This window comes from Athene noctua, chromosome 2, assembly GCF_965140245.1.
Source record: "Athene noctua chromosome 2, bAthNoc1.hap1.1, whole genome shotgun sequence".
In the NCBI taxonomy this organism is placed as follows: Eukaryota; Metazoa; Chordata; class Aves; order Strigiformes; family Strigidae; genus Athene; species Athene noctua.
In genome coordinates this window covers 2,228,313-2,242,709 of record NC_134038.1, presented here as the reverse complement: position 1 = coordinate 2,242,709, position 14,397 = coordinate 2,228,313, and the positions used below count along the sequence as shown (strand labels likewise).

The following is a 14,397-nucleotide window of genomic DNA, read 5'->3' as shown; positions in this document are numbered from 1 at the left end:
CGCTCTGCCCCAGCTCTCATGATACCCTGTACCTCCCCCAGCTCCCCGGAGCTGTTTCAGGCTCCTAAAATTCAAGCTCTGGGTGAAGGTTTTGCTGTTTAAAAACCCAATCCCTTGTATTTTATTTTATTTTTTCCCCCCCATTTTATTTTTCTTTCCTCTTGCTGAGTGCATTAGCCAACAGTGAGGGCACTTCACTGGGAAATTTAAAACCTTAATCCTCCGCTCATTTGTTAAAAGGCTGTGTGATGTAACCATATTCTCAATAAAAGGTTTTAGAGGTTTTAGCTGGTAATGTCTCCCACAGAAAAAACAGCTTGCAGCCGGAGTGCTTCATGAGATTAGTTTCATGATAGGAACTTTTATAGAAAAACAGATGCTCAGGGAGCAAAAATGTTTGTTGTGACCTACTGGGTGTCGTTCAGCAACAGCCCATGTTACTTTCTGAAATGCCCTTGGCTGGGAGGAGAAGGAAATTATCTATAATCTTTTAAAAAGGAGAATTTTAAAGCCTGCTTTTGTGCGTGGAGTGGTTCTGTGGCTTTTGTTTTCCTCTCTATCCCACAGGCTAACGTGGCTAAATCAGGGTCACTTGGCCACTTGTCCTGTGCTGGCCTGACTCAAAAACTTGTGGGTTACAAAGAGGAATAATAATTCTGGTTGACAGCTCTGACTCTATCAAAATTGTTTATAAACCAGTGTGGTTCTGGAAATAAAACAGGTCCTGGGAGCTTGATGCTCTTCTTACCCTGTTTCTACAGCAAGTTTTCCAGCAGCTGGATCACCTGTCCACTTGGAAAACTCCCTTTCTGGGGAGAAAACTCTGTGTTAGGAAATATTATTACTCCTGAGAGTGCATGAAAATAAGTGCTTGCCTCTCTTTTTTTTTTTTTTTTGAGTGAGAGAAGTTGTAAACTTTTACTGGGTAAAACCTGGAAGGTTGAAGTTGTACCTGGAGACCATGTGCGCAACGCAAAGGGTTGGGGTCATGTCTCGAGGGTACATCTGTTAATGACAGGGGTAGCTGGTGTGCTGGTGCTTCCTAGAGCTGTAGGAATTGTCGTTGTCTTTGTTCCTTGTCTCTATGCACGTGTTTTACTCTAGCTTTTACTACAGATATTCTAGAGCGTGCCTTGATGCAAGCTGGGTGAATTAGTGGAGAGCAAACGCAGCTTGGACTTGACCCATAGACTTGCCCACCTCTGCCTGAATTACGCTTGGTGGTTGGTGCTTGACCCTCCTAAGCGCTGGTCTGAATTCAGCTCTTCATGCACCATTCTTGCTGGGGTTGAAGGCTTCTTGGGTGCAAGCGTATGATTTCCTTGTGCTATAGCACCTCGTGCTCCTTTGTGTGCCGTTTTCTTTCATTGCATTGTGAGCTCAGGCTGGTAGTGCTGGAAGGGTGGGTGGGTTGGTCACTAATTTGGCGGTGTTGGGTGCTGGTAGGAGCTCACCACCTAGGACACACTTCACAGACAACTCTGACTAACTGGGGACCTTTACCGTTAGCAGCAAACCATATCCAGCACTGGGATGGATTTGGCATTGCCCATGAATCCTGGTCCTACCTAAAGGGAATTCCCATCTGGATGAGAGAACAGTTTGTAGATGGGATAACTCATGTCCAAAGGTTAGCGTGGCCCTCATGGGTGTCAAACCGAGATATCTCAGGCTTGTTTTGAAGCCTTTCTTGGCTTTGCCTTTGGCTCTGGAGTTTGTTTTATTCTGACTGCCAGTTCTCTCTCTGTGTACGTAGGAGCGCTTGGGGTGGCTCTTGTGGGAACTGCTGGGGTAGGAGGAGAAGTGGAGGTGAGACATGGGGAGCCAGGCTCCAGCAGAGCTCCTGCCATGTTGTCTGAGGGGTGTATCTATGCCCCGAGCAACCAATCTCAGCCACTGGTTGAAGGAACAAGGGAGCACTGGAGGTCAAATGAATGAAATCCCAACAGGTTGTCCAACAGAAGAGTTGAACCATGTCCGTTTTCTTCCCTGGGAAAGGATTGAATGACACTTTTTGATGCCTTTTCACTCCCTTCCCTTAAAAAAAGCAAAAAGATGTCTACTCCCGGGAGAGTATAATTTACAAAATTAAAACAAAATAATCCTTAAGGCTTTAAGGAACATACGCAGCAGTTTGGGATAATGGAAACGCTGAAGGCTGTGCAAGGCTTCAGGGACGTAGCAGATGAGCATCACGGGTGCCTTTGCCAAATGCAGCTGGGCTACACTTAACATACTCATGGTATCCACCACCTCCTGAGCTGGTCTGAGCAGTGGCAGCTGAGATGGCCTTAGTCCTGCCGTTAGTCCTCAGCGATGTCCCTGAGCTCTGGTGGTGCTGTGTCAAGCATGAGGACAGGCTGAGAGAGTTGGGGGGTTCAGCTGGAGAAGAGAAGGCTCCGGGGAGACCTTAGAGCGGCCCCCCAGGGCTGAAAGGGTGTGTGGGGGGACAACTCGTCATCAAGGGGGAGGGATAGGATGAGGGGTGATGGCTTTAAACTGAAAAGAGGGGAGATTTAGGTTAGATCTAAGGTGGAAATTGTTCCCTGTGAGGGGGGTGAGGCCCTGGCACAGGCTGCCCAGAGAAGCTGTGGCTGCCCCCTCCCTGGAAGGGTTCAAGGCCAGGTTGGACGGGGCTTTGGGCAACCTGGGCTAGTGGAAGGTGGCCCTGCCCGTGGCACAGGGGTGGGAACTGGATGATCTTTAAGGTCCTTTCCAACCCAAAGCAGTCAGTGATTCCGTGTTGTGAGACTGGACCTGAGTCTGTGACACGGGGTCCCAGGGCTGTGGTGCAGATGCGCTGCTGCCAGCGTGCTGTGCGTGACCTTAATGACAAATCTTAGGGCAGATAACTTGGTTTTCATCAAACCAGGTTATTCCCTCAGTGAAAATCAGAGGATTGTAGGAGAAGAGAGAACGTAGAGCCTCAATCAGCACCAGGTGACAACTCACCACTGCTGTATTCTGGATGTCTCCAGTCTATATGCAAATTAAGCTGCTTTAATTCCTCCTGCTATCCCGTGGGCACCCTCCAGCAGCTCTAATTGGCAAAAGTCCTGGTGGTAACTGTTGGGTGGCTAAAGCTGGTCTTAAAGATGGCACAGCTTGGGCCATGCTTCAGCAGGTGGGCTGTGGAACACCTCCTGAGATCCAGCCAAGCTCTTAAAGTATCTAGGAGCTCTTGCTGCCATACTCACTGGGGCAATAACTTAAGTCCCAGCTACAAACCCCTTCCACATTTCTCTGAAGAGATCCATGCTGGCTTTTACCAGCACGCTCCTGATCTGTGTCTCTTCCTCCAGCCAGGGATGCGACAGCCCCTTAAGCAATCAGATCTGCATCTCCATTTCTCTCTTGTTTAATGAGATCGCGTTTTCCCTGCTCACGGGTGTCACGGTAACAGTTCACAGTCATCCTTTGATCATGTCATACACTTTAAGTTTTGCTCAGTTGCTTTCACTGACTCAGCTCCTGCTCTAGCGGAAACAAAAGAGCAGAAATTAGTCCCTTTGTGCTTGGCTTTGCCCTTTGGACTTGCTGGCATCTGCCTTTTCCTACAGGTGATTAGTTTTGTCTGTCACTAGTCTGGGTAATCTGGGAGGTGGTGGCATTATGGTGACACTGGGGTCACAGATAATGCTCTAGGTGTGCCTTGTCACCCAAGACATACCCAGGCTTCATCCGCTTGTGTTTACTGGAGATGTGAAGAGCAAAGTACACTCGGTGATCATCTCTAAACAAACCTTCCCTAAGGACTTGCTTCCAGAAGGAAACGTGATTGCCCTGTTTAACACCCCAGATGGGTGCTCTTGAACTGGAAGACGTGTTGGGGAGTTAACACCGCCATTACATCATTGTATATGTCCCCTGCAAAGATTGAGTTGACAGAAGCCTCGATATCCCTCAGAGGGGATCTGTTTGTCTTGGCCTCCTCTGGAAGGAGTCTCCCGGCCTTTTCCCTCTTCTTCCTTACGTGGAGGCATTGGCTGAGCACTTTCTGCAGCGCTCTCATCTTTCCATGCCAAGGGTTGAACGAGGTGTTATTTGGCAGATGTCTTCTGAGCATAAAATGGCCTTGCTACAATAATACTGGCTCTAATCCTGCTTTGTCCTAAGCAATAAACTTTAGAGCTGGACACAACTCATATAAATTAATGACCCACACCTCATTCATTTTCATGGCTTTCTTAACATGCTGTCCTCTGTGTACATACAAGCTGTGCTGTTTCCTGGCTGCTCCACAATTTATGACCTCTTACTGGAAGAGTTATGTGCTTGCTTCTCCTTTGTAAAAGCTTTTAACTAGGAAGGCTAAGAAATGCCACATTTGACCTGGCCTTCCGAAACCCAACTTTACTCTTCTGTGGATGCCCCTAGGTGCACCACAAAGCCCGAGAGGCTAGTTGAAATAACACACCTTTCTTCTGACCTAAAAGGGTTGACCTCAAGAGCTTGTACGAAGAAGAATTAAGCAAGGAAAAATCCCTTTTATAACCTAACAGTGGGTTTTGATGGGGTTTTTCCCGTATGCCCCCCTTATGTAAGTCATGCTTAAATCTATCACCACTTTAGAAACTCTGTGCTGTGGTTTTTAGCTTTTGGTTGTAACTTGGAGATTGCAGGTGAAGTGTTGGATTCCTTTGAATGCAAGCCGTTGGAGGATGGGCGTGCTCTCCTCTTGACTATCTCCCCTATCTGTAATACCTTTTTATTTAAATATGGCCTTTTTTGCTTGTGATGGTGTTTCCTTTCATATATAACTTAACCTGTCCATCTTATTCTGAAGCTGAATTCCCTTCTTGCTCCAATATTTGTGAAATAACGTCCCTCCTGCAGTGCTTCAGGAGCAGTTATGGACTAGGCTTGGTTGTTCCTCACAGTGGCCTTGGCATAATGGTTATATTGGTCTATGCCAGCCAGGGCTGATGCTTTGGGACCAACAGCAGATCCTCTGGAGGTGAGATGTGCTGCAATCCCACAGGTTACTGCAGTTACCCAACTTTGTAAAGGTTGAGGAGGAAAGCAAGGTGTGGGGAGATCATATGAAGTCCCTAAGGGCAGCAAGTCTTGAGATCCTGACTCAACATCCTCCGAAGGCTTTGGTATTACGTCAGGTGCTCCAATACCTGACTTTCCGGTACCTTTTTGCTGTTGGCTTAGAAGCCTGGATGGGAATTGATAACTATCGTGTTAAATCTGATTGAGAAGACACCCAATGTTCAGATGGAGGGGGCAAAAAATCCCCTCACAGCTCTACAAATAGCTTAGTGTCTCTTGGAGGGAGAAGTCTGGGCTAAACCCGAATGCCACGATGTCCTGGATATTGTTGAGCCTTGTTTGGTCCCCATCTGCATCAGGGCTTGTAAATATTCCTGGGGGGCAGCTCCTTTGTGCCCTTGTGGAAGGATAAAGTGATTAACGATGATCAGTGCTGCTCTGTTTGCATGCTTGAGAAGGTTCTTGTTCATCAGCTTTGCTGTCATGACTTGAGTTTTGCTTCTTGGTGTTGTCTCAAGCTGGGCATGGGAGAAGTGGGGAGCTACCAAGTCAATTAGCTAAACCCCTTAATTGCTTTTGTAGTGAAGAGGTTTAACTGCGTTTGACCGTCTTGCAGAGCCACCCTAGTGTCTTCTCATGCCACACTGGATTTCATTTCTTATTTAGTTTCTTCTTACCTCCAGACAAGGAGGCGTTCATGGACCTTCTCTGTGGTTTCAGATAGTCCTCCTACTTGTGCTTCTTCCGTCATCTCTCATCTGCATTTCCTCTGGCCTCTTGCCCGTGTATTCAGGTAGTCTTTTGGAATTCTTCCCCCCTACAAAAAAAATCATCTTAAAATCCTCTGATAGCTTTCAAGCAAATCTTCACAAGAAGTGGAGAGATCTCAAAGCTGATGAAGGCCCCTGTAGGAAGAGCTGGCAGCGGAGAAGAGGTACCTTCCACTTCCAACAGTTGCTACCTGGGCTGTTGAGTTTGGATAGGTTTTCATGGCTCTGGAGGTAGAGAGAGGGCCTGGATCCTGCTCACTTGCATGTATTTGGATATATTTGCATATGCATTTGGCTTGTGTGTCTCCGGAGCTGACAAGTACACACAGCACGCTCTGCAAACCTGAAGGGCTGCTGAAATTTTAATAAGCACCACCTTATCTTTACAGCTCCTTTTCCCTCCCTTGAGCTTTAACTTCCCTATATAGGTTAATATCTTGCGCTGTGTGAAGAAACATCATTGAAGACACAATGTTTGTAATCAGTTTTAATTAATGACAGAAACACTTGTGCAATATCTTACATCTGCATGAGCAGCTACTTTCTAGACAAGAGTTTGATGCTGCCTCCTTTGCTTTGAGAGCCTCTGGGTGCTCAGATTTGAGTAGTGCCTGCATGGTTGGATTGTTTTATTTTTCTTTCCCCCCCCAAAGGCTGTGTTCAGTGATGACCCGGTTCCTTTTTACTGGAGAAAACCTGACATGGTCCCTTCTTGGGCTCTGCAATTTGTGATTCCTTTTTTTTTTTTTTTTTTTCACAATTTCTCTATTTATTTTTCCTGGGGAGCCACCAATATGTGCAGGATGGGTGTGGTTCCCCCGGAGCAAATCTAGAAGTGGTACTTCTGGATCAGCCTTTCCTATATTTGCTCCTGAATGTCTCAGTCCCAAGATTTGTGCAGCTGTTGGGGTGTTTGCCTTAAGGTCCCACTTAATTGCTTTCCTGGAATAATCAAGGTCTCATGCTTCCAGCTTATTCCTTCAGTAATTGGAACAAATTCATAGATTACTGTAAAGCACTAAGCCTATAGATTTATGGACCAGATGGAGTGACTCTGATTCCTCAGTCTCCCATATACCAATTAGGAGCTCAACTTTTCCCCTTAAATAGAAATGCCAGTGTTATTGTCTGACCCTTTTCAAAGGGGGCACCGCTTAGTGGACTTCAAATACAACAAATGAATTTTCAGAAGGCTGAAGTCCATGAAAAGGCAAAGTTTTCAAGTTTTCCACTCCCTACTTACGAATCAAAGCTGGTCTTATATTTTGAGCAAGGATTTTTTTTTTTTTCTTTCCTACTTCCCCAGAAGAATCAAATAATTTGTTAGGAGTATGTTTTCCCGGAGTCACACTGGGACCTACAGTGTTTTCTGGAGAGGTGACAAAGTGTTGCCCTGGCTTGTTGGAATTGAGACTGTTGTGACTCATCGTGGAGGATGAAGTGAGACCTGGTGAAGCCCACTGAGATCTCTAAGTGGAAGAAATGAGCTGAGAAGGTGTTTTGGCCAGGACAGGAGCAGGCACTGTTGGTGCTCTGTGGAGTCTTGGGTGGTAAAACCTCTTCTAGATGTGTGGGGAAAGTAGTGGGGAGCAGGGTAAGACTGATATGCGTGACAAGTGGAGGTTTTCTAAGGGAAGCAAGAGGGTGAAATAGTGGCTTTGGGGAATTTCTTTTAGTGCTACAGTGGATCATAATATATTCTTGGAGGACTCTGCCCATGCTTTGCACTGGTGTATGAGAAGCAGGCTCAGGTGTCTCCATCCTCTTAAACTGCCAAGCATTGTACCCTCCCACATGGTTTTTTTAAATTATTATTTATTTATCCAGGGGTCTTTTGGAGGCTCATTTCATCCATCTGAATCCCTTCTCTCACAATGGAAATCATCTCTGCTTGGGCAGAGCTTTTGTGGCCCTGGATTCAGTGACCCTACTCATGGCAACCTCCTCACCGCAGCATCCCATAATAACCTTTTGCCCCTGCCAGACAGAGGGATATTGCTGTCTGTTATTTCCTGAAGTCGGAGATTAAACATGTTTCCCTGTCTGCGGAAAGCCCAAGCTGAAACCAAGGAAGGAGGCAGGGATGGAATTAATTTACTGCTTTACAACTCGTTTCTCCACCCCCGTGAACTCTTGACTTGCTGCCTGCACTCAATCCCCTATAGCTGGCAGGAGCTGGGAGCACTTAGAGACATCGTCACATCTGTTCCTGAGCTCAGGGGTTATACTGAAGTCATCTGTAGCCCCCCGGGTCTTTTCTTGTGTCTGGATGGTGAGACCCTGCGAAGGAGATGCTTAGTTCCTGTTGGCAGTTGGGTTTGGGAAGCCTTTTCTGAATAGCTTGGAAAATAAATTGTTGTAAGCACCTTGTGGTATTAGATAATAAAACTGACTTCCAGTGAATGCTGAACTCTGGAAGTGCCATTTTGAATCCCAAAATAGTGGGTTTTTGGGTGAGACTCTACGCCTCTCTCTCAGCAGGGCTGTGACCCCTTCGCCCAGACCCAGCGCAGCAAACTGCAGCATCGCCGGGCGCGGATTAACCAGCAGATCAACAAGGAGATGAGGATGCGAGCGGGGGCAGAAAACCTCTTCAGGTGAGTCCTGGTCCCCAGGAGCATCCCTCTGGCCCAGGGATTTGGCGAGGGGGGGCTGGAAATATGGTCTTGATGGAGGGAGCTGATGCTGGCACTGCCGTGGCCGTGGTTGGGGTTTGCTCAGTCTTCCCTTGACTTTGCAGGATTCATCCTGGAAATACCTGCCCTCTGTTCAGTGTAATGCTGATGCTATGCATTTTAATGCAAAATTATAATTTTAGTGTCCTGGAAGACTGGTACAAAGCAGCGTGTGAGCAGATGGAATAATGGGAATAAACGTTTAACTAGGATTGAGCTTGGACTTGCAGAGCTCCTGTTGGATAACCCCAGTGAGTGGGTCAAATCCAGCTTTAAGTTCCAAAAAAAATCCTCATCCCAGTGCTTCCACCAGAGCAGAATCTGAAAATTCAGGAACGTCTGTGCAAACGGGCACGGTCCGGTGGCTCTTCACGCTCTTGGAAGATGCATTTATGGGGTGGTGCAAAAATTGGCACCATTGCAAAGCAAAAATTGGCTTTCAGGTTGCAGCTGGTCCAGCACCAGTAGAGCCAGCGTGTTACTGCCTTCCCCTGTGGACTGTTCCTGATGCAATCACATGATTTTATTTATTTTTTTTTCAGCTATTTTATCTTTTTGTTAACCTGAAGATGACCTTTTTTTTTTTTGTACCTTTTGTCTCTATCTCATCTTCCTGTAGGATATTGAAGCACACATGCAGGGTGGGCAGGTGTGTCAATATAAAAAAAATCATAAGACTGCCCTAAAATAGCTTTTTTTTTTTTTTGGCATATTTTACCAGTTTAATTCCCTACCCCCACAATAAAATAAAATTGTTTTTTCACTTGTGAACTTGAGTGATTTAACAGCAGTGTCGTGTGCCTGTTGCATCTGGAAGAAGGGAGTAATAGTTGCTGCACTAAACTAGAGGAAGAAATGGTATTTTACTGGTGGATGAGGACAGTGGGACTTTCTGGGGTAGGTGAGGTTATAGCCCTCATACCCTGCTGCTTCATCTAATTAAAAAAAGGCCATGAAATCCCAATGTGTGCTGCTCCACGAGACTCCCCTTTATTATTAAAAAAAAAAAAAAAAAAAAAATAAGGGGAAATGTGCTGGTTCAGCAGAAACGTGCCTGGCCACAGTTTTGGTGCAAACAGTGGGAATCAGAGCCATGTGCAGGGGAGTGAGCAAAAATGTGATGCAAAACACATCTTAATTACTTGGCCAGGGAGCGTTGATGGGGCTTTTTTTTTTTTTTTTTCGCTGGATCAGCATTTTGAATGTCCTTTGGTAGCAGCCACTTTTCCTCCCTCCCACAAGTCCACTTGTCAGCTGAGTAATAATGTGGGTTTCTGGGTGCTGTGGTGCTTAGAGCTTATGAAATGTGGGAAATCTCAGGGGGAGAAAGAAAGAAAATCAAAGTTGTGCCTGAAATTAAAGGCTGAGGGAGGGGATTATGTTGTAAGTCTAAAGGTTATTGCTTAAAAATTGCGTTGCACGGAGAAACTTCCTTTGCATCTCTCTATGCCAGAGCCAAACGCAAACAGAATAAAGTTGTGGGTTGCCCAGTGTGGAGCAGTTTACAGCTGGATTTGCTGGTTTCTTTGCCTCTGTGGAAAAAAAAAAAAAAAAAAAAAGTCTCTTAATACTTTAAAAAAAAATAAATCGCCTGAGCTGTTCTGTTCGGCGTATCAGTCTCCTTTCCTGGAGAGTTTGCTGTGAGTGGTGTGTTGGAAAAAATGTACGTGGTGTTTGCTCGGTGGTGTTAAGAGGGTTTGTTTGCTGAATAAATAAACAGGCAGAGGCAGGGGGAAAGAGTTTCCTTTCTTGTTCAAATACTGGCACTGGGCGAAGCAATCGGGGAGATAAAGGTGTCGCCAATAAACCAGTTTCTTAAAAAGAAATTAAAAAAAAAAAAAAAATCAGAAATCTGTTTGAGGTTAGCGAAGCAAACAGCCGATAACTTCACTGAGGAGGCTGATGGAGACACGTAGGCTCTGTGTGCTCCTACAGAGATCAGTGCTTGCCCTGGACAAGGAGCACAAAGTGCCTCAGTGAAGGTTTGCTCACAGAAATGACCGAGCGCTCCCCTAAATTACCCCTCTGAGAGGTGCTGTGCTCTTCGCTGCTGCACGTGGCGCTTGCAGAGGGCAGGTTGAAGTGTCCCAAAGCCACACTGGGCTTTAAAACCTAGTGACAAGTCCTGGAAAATCTTGCACGTGTGTGAAAAATCCTGCAGAGCACAGTCAGGCTTTGGAGGGTGATATTTCTGCTGCTGAACAGGGGTGAAAACACTGCTCAGAAATATATCCTGTCTATATGTAAATGTTCACCTTGGTGTTGCTGGGTTGCTAATCAGCTATTGGTAATGAAAGAAATTAAAAAAAAAACAACAAAACACATATATTGTTGCCAGCTGGGATCAAGAAGGGGAAACTCCCGTTAATTCATATTGGAAGAAAAGTGTCCCGAAGGTGTTGTGGTGGGTGGAGGACTAAAATAGTGACTAAATAATGGTTTATATGGAAAGAGGGTCATTACTGTGCTGGTACTGTATGGGGAACTGCAGAAATGCTGAAGGATGTTTAGACAAGCATCCCCAGAGATCTGCTGTGATTCTGCTTTGGTTTTTTTCAGAATAAAAAAATGCATTGGTCTTGGGAAATCCCAGCAGAGGGGAGTCAGGGGAGGAGATGCTAAAGGATCTTAAAAGAAAAACAGCGTAGCTCCTTCTACTGCCCTGAGCCAGGTCAGGGCAAGGCCCCTGAAGGATGCTAGCCACAAAAAAAAAAAAAGAGCAAGTCAAAGCCAACATGCTCTGCAAAAGGGGGGTGAAAGAGGTGCTCGGGCTGAGCAGAGCTCGTGCACGTGTTGTTTTTCCTGGAGCCTGGCGTGATTTAGCACGAGCAGCCAGACCCCTTTCATCCGATGACTGCGCACTGTCAGCTCTGGGTTATCTCTCCCTGCTTTCCTTCGGAGCAGATAAGAAGGTTAATATCAGCCTGGGAGCTTGTCTTTCTGGGAGCAGGCAGCTGAAATCAATCCGCGGTGTTTACATCCACCGACGTGCAAAAGTGGGGAAGGGAGGACCAGGGTCCAGCTCGACTAATGGGCAAGCCCGGCAAGCCTCTTCTCTTGCAGAAGGGTCATTCGCACCCGAAAATAAGTTTTCCGCCTCAAACCCAACCATTAAACACTTTTATTTGATGTGGGTGAGAACCTTGAGTGCTCACAGCCAGATCTGGATCAGCACTGGAGGTGGGAGCGTGGATTGGCAAGGGGAGGGTTGCTCTGGGGCACAAATAGCAGGTTTGTCTGAGCAGGGTGCAACACTGTAATGAGCTTTGCCTGGCCTCAACCTCCACGACATGCTGGATGCTCTGGCTTCCCTGGTCGCAAAAGGCAGAAAGAGTTGGGGGGGTTCAGCCTGGAGAAGAGAAGGCTCCAGGGAGACCTTAGAGTGGCCTTTCAATACTTAGAGGGGGCTTATAAGAAAGATGGGGACAGACGTATTACCAGGGCCTGTAGAGACAGGACAAGGCATAATGGTTTTAAATTAAAAAAGACGAGATTCAGACTGGATCTAAGAAGACATTTTTTATGATGAAGGTGATGAAACACTGGACCAGGTTGCCCAGAGAGGTGGTCGATGCCCCATCCCTGGAAACATTCAAGGCCAGGTTGGACGGGGCTCTGAGCAACCTGATGTGGTTGAAGATGTCCCTGCCCATGGCAGGGGGGTTGGACTGGATGATCGCCAAAGGTCTCTCCCAACCCAAACCCTTGGATGATCACGTGCACAGCAAGAGGCATGGTTCTGCGGGAAGGTTTGGATGGATGCACGTGGTATTGCATCGCTGGATAACTTCATCTCTATTTATTAATGCAACCCAGCATTGATAAATAGTCATTGACGAAATGGGGGAGGTTTGATCCACTCGGTGTTGTCTTTCAGGGCCACCAGTAACCATAAGGTCAAAGAGACGGTTGCCCTGGAGCTGAGCTATGTAAACTCCAACCTGCAGCTGCTGAAGGAGGAGCTGGAGGAGCTGAACAGCAGCGTGGACGTGTACCAGAACGACAGGTACACCGGGCAGCTGCCTGTGGTGTGGGAAGAGCAGCTTGCTCTGTTGGGATTTTACTTTTATCATTAGGATAATTTCATTTTCGCTTTTTCTGGGAGCAAGCCAACCTCTCTCCTTGTACCCAATCCTCTGCCTCCCTGCTCTGCACAGGGTTTGACCCTCTGGCAGGGACCATGAGGTGGTGGCTGGGGAAAGGGGAGGACTTGGGCATGGGCCAAATTTGCTGGAAATGGTTCTTCATCCTGGGAACACTGGTGTTTTATTCGTAGAGCTACAAGGAGAGCAAGCTCAACAGCTTTTCCCAGCAGATACTTAGATGTTTGGGGATGGACGGTGCATCCTTTGCACACTGATGTCCCAAAGCAGGAAGAATAGGTTAGAAACAACCATCTTCACTTGCATCATCCCTCTTTCCTGACCATCCCACCAGAGCATCAGTTTTTTCCACCAGGTGAAACAGGCTATTTAGCAGAAGAAATTAAAAGCATGGCTGCTCAGGCGCCCAGCCTCCTGTTCTAGCTGTTCTCAGAGCAGATTATTCCCTGATTTCTTTTCCCACCGAGGGTATTAGGTTATTTTTCTCTCTTTCCGAGGTTAGACCTTTTGTTAATTGAAACGCTGTCGCTTTGAAACGCTTACCAAGCCACCTTGGGCTTGACTCACCAGAGCAGTAATCCTAGCACACTTGCCAGCAGCAAACCAACATGCCGGGGCGGCTCGGCAGCGCCGTTTCACTGGATGAGAAAAGCAGAAATCCCTGAGGCAGAACAGACCAGGGATGCTGCAGCAACGTGGGAGCCACTGCTGCTCCTTCCCTTCCCGAGATGAATGGGTGGATGGCATTTGGTGACACCAACTACCTGTTGCGGTTGACACACCTGAGGGGCGGGATGCCATCCAGAGGGACCTGGACAAGCTCGAAAAGTGGACCCATGTGAACCTCATGAGGTTTAACAAGGCCAAGTGCAAGGTCCTGCCCAGGGGTCGGGGCAATCCCCGGTATCAACACAGGCTGGGGGAGGAGTGGATGGAGAGCAGCCCCGAGGAGAAGGACTTGGGGGTGCTGGTGGGTAAAACATGGGACATGACCCAGCAATGTGCCCTCGCAGCCCAGAGAGCCAACTGTAAGCTGGGCCGTGTCCCAAGCAGCGTGGCCAGCAGGTCGAGGGAGGGGATTGTCCCCCTCTGCTCCCCTCTGGCGAGACCCCCCGGAGCCCCGCGTCCAGCTCTGGGGTCCCCAGCACAGGACAGACATGGAGCTGCTGGAGCGGGGCCGGAGGAGGGACACGGGAATGGTCCGAGGGCTGGAGCAGCTCTGCTGGGGGGAAAGGCTGAGAGAGTTGGGGGGTTCAGCTGGGGAGGGAAGGCTCCGGGGAGACCTTAGAGCAGCTTTCCATCACTTAAAGAGGGCTGATAAGAAAGATGGGGAGGGGCTTTTTTGTAGAGCCTGTAGCGATAGGACAAGGGGTAATGGTTTTAAACTAAAAGAGGACAGATTCAGACTAGATCTAAGGAAGAAATTTTTTTGAGAGTGGTGGAACACTGGGCCAAGTTGCCCAGAGAGGTGGTTGATGCCCCTTCCCTAGAAACATCCAAGGCCAGGTTGGATGGGGTCTGAGCAACCTGATATGGTTGAAGCTGTCCCTGCCTGTGGCAGGGGCTTTGGATTGAATGATCTTCAAAGGTCCCTCCCACCCCAAACCATTCCATGTGCTTTTCCTGGCTCATGGTCCTCCTTGGGGGAGGATTCCTATGCTACTGGGGACAGAGAAAGATGCAAAAACCAGGGGAGTATCAGTGACTCCATCCTGCAGGTTGATGCAACGACATTAAATGTAGGACCAGGATGACCTGGATTGTGTTAGGGTCGTGGGGTCTCCTATGGGGAGAAAGCCAGGGGGGCCCACATCTCCAGCACCCTTGGGTGTTTGCTGCTCTCAGAGGGTC

The 14,397-nt window shown here is 47.6% G+C and overlaps 1 protein-coding gene across 3 annotated transcripts in view; it reads left to right on the top strand.

Annotated features, from left to right (window-relative positions):
* RHPN1 (rhophilin Rho GTPase binding protein 1) overlaps positions 1-14,397 on the top strand; it is a 32,117-nt gene that overhangs the window by 2,137 nt on the left and 15,583 nt on the right. For 2 of the 3 annotated variants that reach the window (XM_074898333.1, XM_074898332.1), the window contains exons 2-3: positions 8,247-8,365; positions 12,321-12,449. In XM_074898333.1, coding sequence (XP_074754434.1) covers positions 8,247-8,365; positions 12,321-12,449 — 248 coding nt within the window. Of the gene's footprint in view, positions 1-7,998; positions 8,127-8,246; positions 8,366-12,320; positions 12,450-14,397 lie in introns of those variants that run through there. The other variant, XM_074898334.1, reaches the window with a different exon arrangement.